The sequence below is a fragment of the Lepeophtheirus salmonis genome, chromosome 1, assembly GCF_016086655.4.
Source record: "Lepeophtheirus salmonis chromosome 1, UVic_Lsal_1.4, whole genome shotgun sequence".
In the NCBI taxonomy this organism is placed as follows: Eukaryota; Metazoa; Arthropoda; class Copepoda; order Siphonostomatoida; family Caligidae; genus Lepeophtheirus; species Lepeophtheirus salmonis.
In genome coordinates, this window is record NC_052131.2 from 4,200,086 (window position 1) to 4,216,901 (window position 16,816).

General features: G+C 30.3%; 1 protein-coding gene across 2 annotated transcripts in view; it reads right to left on the bottom strand.

The window, feature by feature from the left end:
• Nucleotides 1-1,719: 1,719 nt before the first annotated feature.
• The window catches only part of LOC121114270 (uncharacterized), a 38,602-nt gene continuing 23,505 nt past the window's right edge, over nucleotides 1,720-16,816 (bottom strand). The window contains exons 2-5 of one of the 2 annotated variants that reach the window (XM_040708189.2): nucleotides 4,793-5,124; nucleotides 4,477-4,711; nucleotides 3,242-4,409; nucleotides 1,720-3,143 (exon numbers count right to left, since the gene is read on the bottom strand). In XM_040708189.2, the coding sequence (XP_040564123.1) occupies nucleotides 2,649-3,143; nucleotides 3,242-4,409; nucleotides 4,477-4,711; nucleotides 4,793-5,045 (2,151 nt within the window). In that variant the 5' untranslated portion in view covers nucleotides 5,046-5,124 and the 3' untranslated portion in view covers nucleotides 1,720-2,648. Of the gene's footprint in view, nucleotides 3,144-3,241; nucleotides 4,410-4,476; nucleotides 4,712-4,792; nucleotides 5,146-16,816 lie in introns of both variants that reach the window. The other variant, XM_040708197.2, reaches the window with a different exon arrangement.

Genomic DNA, 16,816 nt, shown 5'->3' on the forward strand with positions numbered 1-16,816 from the left:
GTATTGGATTCGGTATTTACAGACCTTTTACGTTACAAAAATATTGTCTCTTTGAGAACGTGAATACTTCAGGAAGCGTACCTTAGTTTAGGAACAACGCACTTGGGAAAAGTTCTTTTCCAGAAGTAAGTGTGCGTGTGTTTGAATATTGATCGATCCTACCGATAGAAATGTATATAACCAGTGGCAGTGATGTAAACCAAGATTTTTAAAATAAAATAATAACAATAATAATATATGTATATATTAGCACGAACATACTATCTTAAAGATGAAAAATAGCTTGTGTATGTTAAAATTTTAAACTAAAACGATTTACTATAAACTATATTTATATAGTAGGTAGACTTCTATTGTAAAACCTTCTCGTTAACAAATTTTTTTGTTGCCTCTATCCATTTGATGTGAATTTTGACACTCTTGAAAATGTAACATATAATTGACCATGTGAAAATACTGATTTTGATAAATATAAAGTGTTTTTTTTCTCTTCAAATGTTTGACCCCGTGATTTATTTTTTGTCATTGTCATTGCTAATTTGCTATCTTCCTTCGTCAATTAGACATGCATCACACACACATAAAATATCTTACCTAAATGGGAGAATCCTGCCGACCCCCTGACAGAAAAAAAATTGGAAGCTTCTCTAATGAAAAACCCTTAATTATTCTTAGTTTACGTTAATAGGACTACTGCAATTTTGATTTTTACTAAACCCTATGAACAAACGCATAATGCCTTACTACAAAATCTACTTATTTCTAGAAGTGGAGAGGGATAAATTTCCGTCAGTCCCTTCACGGTAGACGACCCTGGTAAAAAGTATGTATGTAAGGATAGGCAGAAACCCTGTGGGGCATGTGCCCTTTAGAATAATTTGAAACACATTTTTGGGATCTTTCAAAAAAGAGTGATTATCACCCCTATAGATACTCGTGTACAGGGGCGTCTTCAAGTAGTGGGCTGGACGGGCTGTAGAACTCCCCAATTTTGTTTTTTACTAGGCACTTGGTCAGGATGAAAAGCAAATTATGCAGCAAAGCATAACATTTTATATTTGATATTTTTTTTCTCCAAAACAATTAATTTTTTGTGAATAACTATGGATATTTAATTTTATTTTGATAACTTTTTTTCCAAAAAAAAATCAAAAAACAAAGCCTTCTATATATATATATATATGAACCTACGGACACCCCTGATGTGAGTAGAAAAACTGTGAATGTGTCTTTCTTACCACCTATGTGATGATTGATGAAGAGGATGATTGAAAGAGTATTATCGGGGTAAGAAGATAAGAATTCATTCATCCCATACTTCTAAATCGTCCCTTAGTCAAATAATAATGATCCAATTCGAAGGAGAGTATAAACGCACAAAATCTGAAAATTATGATGTTTTTCCATCCAAAATGGACTCAACCTCATGATTCCTAAAGCCGCTAGGCTATATACTCCAGTCATTACCATTTCCAAGACGCCCCTCGGGAAATGGCTCTTTAAAACAGAAACAATATTTGTAATTGTTAAGAAACCTTTGAGCTCTGATGGGAAGGAAGTGACTGTGATTGGAGAGTTCACTGAGGGAGGAAGGAATCAAGGTTCAAATGATAATTGAGGACGTGGCTTGTAAGCAGTTCTATGACCAAATAAAGATATCAATTACCAATATAATCAAATTCGTCTTCGAAATTTAAATAGAAATAAAATACACGAGGATTTGAAAAAATTATTTTATTTCATAAAATATATATATATATATATGTATATAGAATAGGATGTTAATTGATTAGAGGGCTCTGAATATCAATTAATATTTACAAATATGTAGATATATTGATTCATACACATAATAATATCAATTGGATAACAACATGTTCAAGTTGAAACAACGACATCTATACAAAAATTCTAAATCATTCAAACAAATAGGTAGATGAGGAATTAGTTGTGATTGTGATTTTGGGGATGTGCCTCTCTCAATGTTATATAAAAATAAAATAAAATCTGTAAAATCAGTTCAAACTTTTGTTCTCTAAAATAAGTATAACTCAAATTTTAAGAGTTTTATACATTATGAAAGTATGTACGTAAAATTTCATTTGGTCCACAAATAATTGAAATACTCAATTATTTGGTTTGAGGATCTTGTTATTGCTGGACTTTACTTTTTCTTAGTCAAGGGGGGAGAGGGGAAGGGGATCTCTGAACACAATATTACATTGATGATAATTCAGTGGCATTGAGTGAAGAATAAAGGTGAGTTCACACATCACAAAGATGTTAACCAACAAGCGGATCAATGGACAATTGTTTTCTATGAACTTTATGCATTATGAATGATCAATACAAACTAAAACATTTTTAATATTCGAAATGAAGAGAGTTTTTGACTAAAAACGCTTTTTTTTTGTTCCAGGACTATAAACAAAAACATTTGTGGTCATAGAACCTCTTCATTAGTTGAGAATGATAATTGTTGATGTTTTAAAGTAAAAGATCATAACGTAAATTATCCAGAGATTCGTTCTGTCAATTGACGTTCTAGAGAATTAAAGGAATAATATGGATCATACATAGAATGAAAACATACAAGAATGAATCTTAAAAAATAAAATAAAATTATCATTATTATAATGCAATTAAATTTAAATTCCTAGTTCCTCATCATCATCTGTGATTCCATCTGATCGATCTGGAAGTCTTCTTCTTTCGTTGAATTGAGCCTTGATAGCACTTACTTTTCCAGCAGTGAAGAGATCCTTGTCTGCCTGAAGTCTTAGAAACGCTTTATTGCTATTTGAAAAAGAGGGGTTTGTGTCTTCTTCTGAGGATCCATCTTCTCGTGGACATAAAAGTTCTTTGGCTGACTTGGCCTTGTTCTTAAGCCAAGGGCGTGCAGTATGAATACGATTCTTTAATGTGTTTCTACTAAGCATTAGTGCCTCTTCCGCATCTTCTTCATGAAGTTGCTCTGAGAGGATTTGAGGATTCAAATCCTCGAAGCCCCTCATTGTTGACTCAACAGGAAGAGAATATTTGCGATTACACTTTTCATCTAATTTAAGTGTTAGGGGCTGGTGCTGCTGCGACTGTTTTAAACCCAGGGCATGGTTCGGGGATGAAAGGTTCCTCTCTTCCAACTGAATAATGAATAACAACAAACATAACACAGGTATTATTATCAGAAGACAGATCAATCAAAAGTAAATTACAACATACAAAGTACTTATTTGTTTACCTCTTCATAGAAATGCTGCCAAGTTCGATGCACTCGTCTTGCAGTTAAACTTTGTTTCAAATTTTCAATTTTCTTCTTGGTCTTGGGAGTGCAAGGAACTGAATTAATGACACTCGAATCACGCGAGCCCTCATCATCAGCAGATGGATCCTTTGCAGAATCGGAATGCCGGTGGAAGTCATCATCAAACTCTTCCCCTTCTACCTCATCATCATCATCATCATCCGCCTTTGAGGAATAAGAGGAAGAAGAACTCGAAGAAACGGGTAATGTGAGACTCTCTGCTTTTTCATTTTGTTTATTCTTCATGAGAGTAATACTATATTCTTGGAGAGTCTCATCCTTGTTCACAATTAAAATATCCTCCTCCTCATCAATTTCATCTGAGATAATCGCTGGACGTGCAGCAACAACACCAGGCTCTTCATCTTTGACATAGGTGGTCTTTGCTACTCCACTACTACTTGAGGAGGAAGGAGTTCCTCCTTGTTGTGGGGATGAGTTTTTATTATTAATACTAACAATACTTGGGGATAAGGACTTAGGCCCTGGTATTTTAGATGGCGTTGGAATCTTGGAGGATCCAACATGACTACGAGGAATGCCTCGAACAATAGGAATTTTCGATGGTGAAGAAAGACTCGTCATCGTTGTCTTCTTGAGAGGACTATCAGCTCCCGAGTTGATCCTTGGTGAGGCTGATGGCTTTGTTACAGGCTTTGCAAACTTGGGACCCGATTTTGGAGTTCCAGGTTGGGAATTTATATGCCTATGATGATGGTTATTAGGAGTAGTATTGTTTTTAGCAACTGTTTTAGCTGCCGATGTCGCTGTTTGATTCCTAAAATTCATAGAAGGGCGCGGTTTAGGATTTGAAGCACTCGTATTTTTGGAAGTGTTGTTTATCACTTGTTGATTTCGATTGACAGAATAGACTGAACGAGCTCTTCGCACCGACTCAGAGGATCCTCCACTCCCTATGGACGATCTTCGAGCAGAAGATGTTCTTCGATGATCTGTTTGTACAGAAGCATCAGAGAATCGCTCTGATGCAGAGCGTCTTCTCACTTGTAAGAGTTCAGATTGCAACTTGTGACAATTTTCTCTTAGTTCTGATATCAAATCCGACATTTTTTCCATCTCATCCTTTAGAACTGATTGTTCATTCCTGAAACAGTTGTAAGATGATTATTAATTTTTTTTACCCACATTCCTAATTAGTTGAAAATTATTACTGTTTCTCTTGGAGAGCACATTTATAGTTATTACGCTCTTCCTTGAGCCTCCGAGCTAAGGATTTGTACTTATCCTTTTCACTCTTGGTCGCGTTAGACATGTTATTTTTGTTCATTTGTTGCTCAGTAGATACTTCCTTCACTTTTTCCAATTCATCAGCCATGTCCTTAAATTTCTTATCATATGAAACGGTCAAAGCAATCAATTGAGACTTGGAGAGTTCATCGTAGTTCTCTATTGCAGTATAAGAAATGATCAAATGATTAAAAGAATATCTATTTAAAAAAAAAAATGTTAAATGATAATGATTATTACCCAGCTGCTCCATATCACGAGATAGACTGGAATTCCTTCTCAGCCTTTGATTCTCCTCCTTAACCACAATATTTTCATCAGATAATATTTTTATAGTTTCAGTCATGCTTCTAAGTTTCTGAACGAGCTCTTTGTTCAAACTTGGTCTAGAGGTTAATCCGTTAAGACTCCCAGAGGAGGAACGGTAGGGTGATCCGGGGGTTCCGCTATTTGTAGAGCATATAAGAGATGACGCCGACATGGAAGTCGTCATTTTACTCCTTCTCCTTTGGTTAGATAAAGGTATGTAGATGTGTGCGTTGTCTGTATGTAGGTATATTTAATGAGCGAATCTGAAAGATAAACGAAAATGTCTAATTAGAGAGTTGATATCCACTTTCAATATCTATGTTTATAGATAATCAATACAATAACGAAAATGATAATTAGATACATGAACAACATCTCGACCTATGTTGATTTTTGTGGCCAGCACCAATTATTTGGAGGCTGAAACCCAGATAAACAATTTATCGTCCGTTTTTTTATTAACATTTGAGAATTCATCACAATATTTAGAACAACAAAAGCAAAATTGTGGTCATTCTAGAAACTGTATGATTTTCCATATCTCCGAAACAAAAATTGCCAAAATTTAGAAAAAGTTACATACAATAATTTTTCACCTGATCAGTATGAAATTTTGGATTCAGTTTCTTATATATTGATGACAAGTATATACATAGGATTTTATGAAAGTGTTTAGTTTTTTGACAATAAATGAACGTTAATTTACATAAACTCATGTATACTATAATACGTAAAAATTATTGTCTGGTCCAAAAGGATTAGGGAGAAAAACTTTCAAAAATGGTTATACCAGTCTCATTCAGGTAGATTGAGTATATAAATAACATTATATCTGAGAGTATTTGTAAACAAACCCCCGCTTTCATTTTTTCATCTTTTTAAAAATGACCATGTTTTTTTGGGAAATGGCAAGGATCATCCACTTTGGCCGATTAATTAGCAATTACGCCAAAATTATATCAGATCAGCTGATCATAAAAAACAAATTTCAAAATTTTATGACCTTAAATAAATCAAAACCCTAATTTTGAACTTCTGTGCTGTTGCATAGTTTGTGTGATTAATTAATAATTATCCCAAACACTGTTGGAATTTTAAAAAAAACTGGAGCCATTAAATTCATTTTATTCGAAATGGGTCTCATATTATATGCGTTTATCAGGGGCGTCCGCAGGATGATATTTTGTAGAGGGGTTGGTTAAAAAAAAAATTCTCATGGTTAGAATGTTCCTTCATAAACATATATTGTAAATAATATCATGCACATACTTGAGTTAGGTTGAGGAATTGCGTGACTATAAAAAGTTCCGTAATATTAATGGAGTTTATAAATATTTATATGGTGCTAGATTTTATGCAAATTGTAATTTATATTCAAATTTTCTTAAGTTGCAATTTTTACATCTGTTAATGTCCAATTTAATTATAATATTTATAATTACATGCTACTAATTGCTGCCTTTTTCAGCTTATAATGTGCCAAGGAATAGGTATTTTTATAAAAGTCAAAAAGGATACATTTAATACACGTATAAAGATTTAATAGGATTCCAATAATTGCCTTATACCTTCTTATCACAAATATGCTCTAAATCCTTTGTTTGAAATGTTTCATTTCATTTTCAAGTTGCATAAAACTTACGACTAGTGGCTATAAACATATACATATGTATACCACAATGGTATCACTAAAACATCAATAAATAATTCATTTTTCCATTGCTATAGATTTCTATGCTCATAGGACCATTATTAATGTTCTACGGGTTGATTTTTTAAATGCATAAGATTTATTTTTAACTATTAAAGGGTGTCTGCAGGGATGGGCTGGAGGGGATTTTCACAGTTGATTAATTTCACAACCGCCAGAACAACTGTTAGCTTGCAGAGACAAAAGATTAGCCCAATGGGATTACGATACCAAATATCCGGCCCAAACAATGGTCCTCGGCGTCGTGTCCTCTGGTGGAACAAAGATACATCCATTCTTTTTGGAAGGCTGGACAGAAAATCGGGCAGGAGGTATACAATAAGGTGCTTAGATACATTATCTTGCCATGTCTGAAGAACAACTACCCGTAGGGTAACTACGTGTGTTATCAGGATGGTGTCCCCTCTCACACGTCCCCAAGTGCCAAAAGTTATGTACAGATAACATGGCTCAATTCTGGTGCAAAGAGTTATGTCCCCTTTGTTCACCAGATTTGAACCCACTGGACTTTAATATATGGGGCAATTTGGGGAAGAAAACCAAAAGGACCTCACACCCAAATGTGGACTCACTGAAGTCCTCCATGGTGGCTGCATGGGACAACTTGTCATAGGAGGTTGTCATCAACTCCTGCATAGCCTTCAGGCGACACATAAGTGCTGGGCTTGATAATGAAGGTGGCCATATTGAAAAAAGTTTTGCAATTGTCTACATGTATTGTTAACATTATTTTTTCGCCTATTATCGAAAATGTAAAATCATTGAATATATGTCTAAATCCCTCTCTCGAGTCCACGTTTTGCTGCCCTACCCTGTACATGTACTGAGTTTTCTTATCAATAGTTATTTTTGTGTAGCATAATAATAATAGTGACTCTACATGAAGGAAGTCCATCAAATGCAAGGAATCATTCCTATAAAAATGACGTTTGGAGTAATGTACTATTGTACATATTAGTATGTTGAATCCATAGAAATAAAATAATAAATAAACATTAATGACAAAGCAATATGGTAACATTGAAGTAATAAATAAAAGTAATGAAATTAGCAATTAATCTTGCAATTATAAATCATAGTTTATTTATTTGTTTAAAAAGTGAAACTTGAAAGAATTGTGTTTTGAAAGATGCATTTCAGGGTAATGACATACTTTGCTTTTTATTTTTGCAAAAATATACATTATATTTATATTTCGCAATTTATATATAGATACGTAAGTATATATATAAGAAAAATTAAATTAGAAATGTAATTATAGCGTTTTTATAGAGATAACAAAAAGGTAAACTTCGTTTTTGAGGAGAAAAGACTATGTAAAGACATCTATAAGTAGCATAAATTATATTACATACTAGCAGGGGCGTCCATAGGATTATATTTTCATATATATCTACTTTTTTTTTTTTTGGGGGGGATAAATTAGAATTAAAAGAAAATCAAATATCAAGTTTTCTTGTAACAAAATTTCAAAAATCCCCAGTTATTCATAAATAATTAAATTTTTAGGAAAAAAATTTCAAAAATCTATAGCTATTTTCAAAAATAAAATTTAAAAATCCACAGCTGTTCACAAAAAATTAGAAAATATTATTTTTTTGGAAAAAATTTCAAAATTCTATAGCTATTTTCAAAAATAAAATTTAAAAATCCATAGCCGTTAACAAAATTTAGAAAATATTAAATTTCAAAATAAAAATTTTAAAAATCTATAGCTATTTTCAAAAAAAAAAATTTTTCAAGCCGTTAAGAAAAATTAGAAAATATTAAATTAAAAAAAAAAAAAAAAAAAAAAATTTAAAAATTCACAGCCGTTAACAAAATTTAGAAAGTATTAAATTTCAAAAAAAAAAAATTCAAAAATCTATAGCTATTTTCAAAAATAAATTGAAAAATCCACAGCCGTTAACAAAAATTAGAAAATATTATTTTGTTGAAAAAAATTTCAAAACTCTATAGCTATTTTCAAAAATAAAATTTAAAAATCCATAGCCGTTAACAAAATTTAGAAAATATTAAATTTCAAAATAAAAATTTTAAAAATCTATAGCTATTTTCAAAAATAAAATTTAAAAATCCATAGCCGTTAAGAAAAATTAGAAAATATTAAATTAAAAAAAAAAAATTTTAAAAATTCACAGCCGTTAACAAAATTTAGAAAGTATTAAATTTCAAAAAAAAAAAAAAAATCAAAATCTATAGCTATTTTCAAAAATAAATTGAAAAATCCACAGCCGTTAACAAAAATTAGAAAATATTATTTTGTTGAAAAAAATTTCAAAACTCTATAGCCATTTTCAAAAATAAAATTTAAAAATCCATAGCCGTTAACAAAAATTAGAAAATATTAAATTTTTTGAAAAAAATTTCAAAAATCCACAGTTGGGGATTATTTAAAATATCCATTTTTTTTTTCAAAAATCTATATATAAAATTAAATTTTTTGGAAAAAAAATTGAAAAAATAAATTTCAATTATTAAATTTTCTGGTAAGAGGTAAAAATTTCTTAAATTTGGGGGAGGGCTACAGCTCTCCAGCCTCTGACTAGAGACAGACTGATATAGATTTTGCCCTTATCTATAAATTTCTAGATTGGGCTAGCACCAGACAAGCTAAAATATGTAATTGGTCACATATATCAAATCCGGCTTCCAATAGTTTATCGATTATTTTAAGCCTTTTATAAATTTAAATAGGGGCTTTACTAGCTTTCATCATTTGGAGGGCCTTAAAATTATCCAGACCCATATATAATTACTTATATATATGGTTATAAATGTTGTATACAAGTTGTGATTTAGTACAAGTTGCAACTTGTACAAGTTGGAACCAAAAATTGAGGTGAATAGTTTTATTTGAAGGATTTACAGTACTTGGAATAGGAATAAGATAATAATTGAATATTCCAAGGATGATCAATATATTAATGGTGTAACTTTTGACTATTTTAACACAAATTACTAAAATATAAGTATTATGTGGCCCATTATAAAGTTCAAATGCGACAGTTATATTAGTCCTAAATACATAATAACCCTGTAATTTTAATGGATCATCAATGTATAGTTGAAATTAGATCATGCCTTTTAAAAGGAAGAAATTGCAACTACCAAAATTTGCTCATACAAGTTGTACACAACATATGCCTATTAATCAAATACCTTGATTTTTTTTTACATGTTTATTGTAATAATAATAATTTATTACCATAATTACATAAATTTAGGATGCCAATAGGTTAATAGATTATTTTTGAACAAATTGTTGTATGAAGTATATTATTATTTTATTCCAATTTTTAAATTTAAATATAATTATCCTTCCAAAATCCATTATTAAGGATTTGGGAGATTATTAATAATATATTTGCATGTTTTTACTACTAATTACATTAAACCTTTTTTATTTAAACACCCCTTATATTTAGTCATGTACATTTGTAGTAATATTTACTGGTTATAATCACCAATGTACGTTCTTCTATCATTTTCATACCCCTTTACACATTCTATATTTTAGTCGTCTTTTATCATTTAACAAATAGACTGTACGTTCATATTAATTTCCCGTCTATAGTCATTCCTTTCCATTCCGTGACTTCCATTTACTCGGTTACCCCCTTGAAGTTTCGGTAACGAGAATCGTATAACTCTTTAATTACATTCAGGTAAACACCACAATTTGAACTCTAATTCAATTCAAGAATCAATAATTTTTTATTCTTAAATTGAATTTGATTCGTGCTCCAAACTTTGGTACCTTAAATCCTCTCACTCTTACGTTTTTCCTATATAATATATAATTTATACGCTTTTAGTAAAATATGAGATTAATACAGACGACTTAGTCCATGTCTACTAGTTTTATAAGACTATGACCCAAATTAGTTGTATTTAATAAGGATCATTTAAAAAAGTATGAAAGATCCTCTAGATCTATGATACAAATATTCAGATTCCTGATCGACCTAAATAATAAATTAGTCCTAATAATAAAATACTTAAGCAAAAAAGCATATATTTCCCTTGTTGGGACATTCATCATTCTCCTTCTTAATTCAATTACCAGCTTCTTCTCGTTCCTCGCTCGGGGTTACAATCTTCATCTGATAATTGTTCTGTACCTGCCACTCTGGAGGTACAATTCTAGGCAACAAAAGTCAGTATGTTTAACCTCGGACTGTATATATTTATATATCATTTAAATAAAATACACGTGTAGTAATGATTAATTAATTGCAAATTATCCCTTTAATTTAAAAAAAAAATGTTAGCTGTTGTGGTGTCAAAGAATTTCCCTTGCTATTCTCAGTATCGTCCCTCTTATGTATTTTATGGCTATGCCCATGATACAAACATGCCAGATTAATGGTGTATCAGGGATTAAGTTATGTGTTCATTTGTACATAGCTACATCGTAAAATAAGTATATACAATACTTCAGCATGTATATGATACCCATACAACTTAATAAATCAGAAGGAAAGAAAAAAAAGATAGAATACCTACACTTATTTTTCATTTCTTAAGATATATTACATTATCATAATTAGATTTGATGCGGTGTATTACATAGGTGAAGGGAAGGTAGAGGATCTACCCAACCGGAGAACCTCATAAATAATAACTTTTATCCATTTTTTATTATTATTATCATTAAAAATGAAGCTACAATTGTAGTCGTAGGTATCATTATAATTAATAAGAGTCGAAAAACTCCAAAGAAATTATCTAAAAGACCCTCAAAAAAGTCTAGGAGCGGCCTGACCTCTTATATGTACGTACCCAATAAGACTTTCCTTAAAAACCAAAAGAAACTCAATTATGTATGTACATCAATACATATTTCATCATTTATTTAAAATATCTGTCGGCCTATTTGAAAAGAGTACCGTCAAATTCTAGGACAAAATCATCTTTTTTCTTAATCAATTTTGTAACTCAATCAACAATTTTGAATAAGAAAAATACTAATATAGTAATTTTTAATGTCATCGTACATTAATTCAAAAAATATCTTTGATGAATATATAATCCCCACGAAATTCAAAAAAATTATGTATTCAAGAACAATTTTTAGAAATATAATCCTTTCATAAAAGTACCTCATTTATTCAGTATTGTCCATAATAACCCTCAGGGGCGTCCGCAGGATTATAGGTATATATATATGTATTTTTTTTGGGTGGCTTTGTTTTTGAAGGATTTAAAAAAAAAAAAAAAAAAAATTAAAATTTTTTGGAATTTTTTTTCCAAAACCACAGCTATTTATAAAAAATTTCAAAAATCTATTGCTATAAAAATTATTTTTTATAAAAATCTACAGCAGTTCACAAAAAATTAAATTTTTTGAAAAATTTTTACAATTTTTTTTACAAAAACGACTACAATTAATTTTTTTCAAATCCACAGCTGTTCACAATAAATTACATTTGTTGGAAAAAAATTTCAAATATAATTAATTTTATGTAAAAAACATTCAAATATATAATTTTGAAGTAAAAAACCACTATTCGTTAATTTTTTTATTTTTAGTTCAATAATTGGGATGAAATTGTCCAATTACCAAGGGATTTTGGTCTCTTTTTGAAAGGAAGGTAGACAAATACAGTCATTATCATATCGCATTCCGTCCATATTAAAATTTATAGAAAGCAAGCCATACTTTAGTACTAAAATTTCAAAGAAATTATAGGTAAACCCACAAAAAAGCAAGTTTGTGTATTTAACCCTTTGGAAATTACCCTGAGGCTTTATTTCAAATAGGTATTCTTTATGTATGAAGCAGGAGAAGAGAAGTTGAGCCTTACAACGAAAGGGAGGACACGTACAAGGCACTTATCATTTTCATTGGAGTTTGTTAATTGATCTTTACATATCTGACTCCCCCACTTACATATTCCTTGATTGATCTATTTCATGCAGAATATTACTTAAATAAAAATCCTAATCTCTCCCTCCTTACCATTGGCCTTTAACCCCCTATTGATGTATATTTTTTTTGTTATTCAAATAAATATTTTTAAGATATACATATTATTCTGTTTGTAACTAATTGATCCATCTCAAACCGAGTCGTCCATTAAGACTTTAATGGACTCCCTTCTTGAACAAAGAAAGTCAGTCAGCCAAAAAGGAAGAACCATTCACTCTTCAGTTATCATCTTTATAAAATGTAAAATAAATCAATATTATATGTATGGATGTAATATGTAGACGTGAATGTACTTTAATTGAATTTTCAATATTTTTTATTTAAATTTTTTACCACTTCTCCTTAAAGAAACATGTTGAAGGAAAATTGAACATTATTATATTAATTTATTCAATTTCTCATTCAAATATTTATGCAAAGTATACTACAGTTCAAGGGAGATATTAGACAAAGACGGAAGCGGATCAAGATATTATACCTATAGATACTACTATGTATGTTTAGGATATAATACCTAATCATAAAATGATCAATATAAGCAAAATTCACTTGATGGAAGGAGAAACAATTTTTATTTTTACTTTAATATGAAAAGTAAAAAAGACACGTCTGTCAACTATTTTAAGGGTTGCGTTGTAGTATTTTTTTTGTTTTATATATATAAACATTCCCTAGGACCAATTTTATATATTCTTCATAGTCATGTCGTATTGACTTTATTGTATCACGCAAGCTTTCATATATATATTCTTATTTGGGTGGGATATTTTTGAAGAAAATCCAAAAATTACGATTTTTTTTGGAAAAAAATAAAAAATACATAGCAATTTATAAAAAAAATCAATGTTTAAATTAAAAATAAAAAAATTTTTGGAAAGAAAAAATTTAAAATTCATACCTACTAAAAAAGAAATTAATTTTTTAGAAAAAAAAATTCAAAAATCCATTGTTCAATTAAATATTAAATTTTTGGAAAAAAAAATCCAGAGCTATTAACAAAAAAATTTTTATATTTCCTCTACTACGTAATTTGCCCAATGGCCTTTTTTAAGAAATTAAACCTTTAAAAAAAATTTACCCTTATTTTTGCGTAATTTCTTTTCATCCTGACCAAAAAAAATCAAGTTAAACCGCAAAAATTCTTAAATTTGGGAGGATGGGCCTGAAGCCTGTCCAGTCTAACCCCTGCAGATGCTCCTGAAAATACATTAAATTTATTTGTTAGTTTGGTAACAAGCGTGATGTGATGTGTGTACAAAATCTATTTCTTCTTTCAAAATGTCGGACGTTTTGTGAGGACATCATTTCATTGTTTGTGTCTACAAATTTCTGACTTTAAAGATCAAAATACAAAAACATATGGTATTTAGTATACAAAAGTATTCCCACAACATCAACAATTCATATTTCAATTTTAGCAGCTCTGAGTATGAATATACGTTAAGAATCTATAAAGTATTTTTCAACTTTCCTCCAGAAGAGGTTGCCAGTTGCCCATCCCTGGCTTAGTTGATGAATTTTAAATATTTTTCGTAAAAATGCCAATATCCCCCTACAAATAAGTAATTTGTACTGAATGGTCCATTAAAATCTGAACACATTGAATTTTTATTCTTCACAATATATAATTTATTCATTAACAATATAATTTCAACAAAATTAATACTATGAATTTATGCTAGTCTCTTAATCATTAATGTAGTGGTAATGATGCTTCCAGGCAGCGGCGGAAGGCCTGAAACCCACTACGGATGTAGTCCTCTGGCATGGCATCCCGGTACTGGCTGACAGTGGCTTTGAGCGCCTCTGTGTTTGGATGACGGACACTACAGGCCTTCCCCTCAATATGCACCACAAAGGTGTAGTCGAGGGGGTTGACATGGAGGCTTTATGGGGTCAAAAGATTCAAAAAGAGTTCAAAAGCTTCATTCATTCAATTAATAAATAATAGTCCGACAATTGGAGAACAGAAGGCGTAATTAGCAAACTATTACACAGCTAATTTTGAAACTTTTAGTCCATGAAAATTTGCTATGATATGGAGAGTCGTTTAAATTATATTTCTATGATATAATGTAAAAAAATTACAAGGCAACCCTTAAAATTAGAGGAAACGTTTACTTTTGAGACTAAAATGATTTGTTTTTGCCAGTGGAGTCGGCTAATATTTTCCTGCCTAAAATAGCAGACATTACAAAAATCCTAACTTGATGATCTAATTAATTTAAAAAAGTAAGATATGTACACATAATAATTCCGGGGTTCGTCTCATACATGAAATAACATTAATGTAAATACAACGTACATAACAAATGGGCTGAAAAGTCCCGGAGTTAACACATAGAAGGCGCTATTTTTTTAAAAAAATCCATCTCATTTTCATTTTGTACTCTTATTAAAAAGACAGTTTCAAAATTTCATGACAATGTGTTCTTTAGTTTGTGTGTTTTTGTGCTAAATGTTGCGCCACTTTTGTTATTTCCAAAACCATTCAGGAACACAAAATAACAATAAATAATTCTGGCAAAAAACAATTTCGTGTTTTCATTTCACACTGCTTCTTGATGGGGGGGGGATACAGTTCATCCTAAGCAATGGCAAGTGAATAAACATATTTTCTATGTTAAGCCCAGGACTTCTAAGCCTATATGTTACTCCATTAATATAAGCTCGTATATCCTAAACTATTGCATACCTTCCCCTCACAAGTTTCCAAAATCGAGTTAACATCATGAGGATTCATCCATTTTCTTGTATAACCAAAATTATATTTAAATAGAACTCACATTTCATCTGATATTTATGTACGAACATAGATAGATTATACACTCCGTATGCCAACAATCGAGCCTTTTAAAATAACCTAAAAACCTGTCTCCAATGCCCATATACGTATCTAAGGAAAACCTTTTTTCATTTTAATCAATGTATTTGACAAATAGAAGTCATTTTAAATCCCTACGTGTTTATTCAATCATATATATATATATATATACACGACTAAAATGACTTAGCTCTCAGAATATTAATAAGTAACACAGAATAACAATAAATAATTGTATTATTGAACCCTCACAAAAAAAAATTCAAAAAAAAAACCCCCAGCAAGAGTCAGATATCATCAGCATACTAGGACAGAATCTACCAGAGCCAGGACTTAAGTTACGTTGAAGTCTCATTAAACTGAGACTTTAGACTCGACACTGCAACGCAATAAAAAGATTCGGATTTGAATAAGGCTCTAAGCTTTCATAAGTATAACTTATAACCATGATGCATCAATCGTATCATCATCATATGACAAAATAAATTTGTTTGAAGATGCCAGTCTGTTTTATTGTACCCAATTTAAAATAGATGAACATAAATTTCCATCGAATCTCAAGGAGAAATTTTGAAAGAAGAAAGAAAAAGTTAAAAGATATTAGATGTATCTTTCAAATACAAAGAAACCTCCAATGCTGAATTCCTTAATATTTGTAATAGGGTGACCTGTTTGCATCATCAGATATGCTATATATACATCATACATGTATATATGAGTATATAAAAGTTTTAGTTCTACTAATCGATATCCTCCGAAAATTAACTATATGTAAATTCGGAAAGCAATCAATCTTAATTTGCTGCTACTCAGGAAAAGAAACTATAAGAGGGTTCATATTTGGAAAAGTTCATAGCGAAAAAACTTTGATAATAAAAAACATCAAAATTGAATCATGAATTTAAAAAATTTATTAGGACATACATATATGAAAGATACGTCTAATAGTATTTAATAAATGTTTTCTGTTAATGTTGTTTACTCAGTTTATTTCCAGTCCAGGGGGTCCGCAGGATCATATTTCTGGGGGGGGGGGGTATATATATTTAAAAAAAATAACAAATAATAATTTTTTTGGAGAAAAAAAATGTAAAATGAAATTTTTGAAAAAAAATTCAAATGTTAAATATATACAATATATTTAAGTTGTAAAATTTCTTGAAAAAAATTTCAAGCGATAAATTTTTGGGAGAAAAATTTCAAAAAACCATAGCTATTCACAGAAAATTAAATTATTTGGATTTTTTTTTTTTTGAAAAATTGAATTAAATTTCAAATATTAAGTTTTTTAGTACAATGCAAAAGTTCCTAAATTTAGGGTGGATTGTTATGCCGCCTCCAGCCACACTTGCAGACGCTCCTGCAGTCATTTATGTATATTTGCACATGCCTTATAAATGATCAAACATCTTACTTTTGATTTCATTAACAGAAAAGTTTTCAAAATATCCAAATTTCGAAAAAATGTTTATTATATATTTAGTG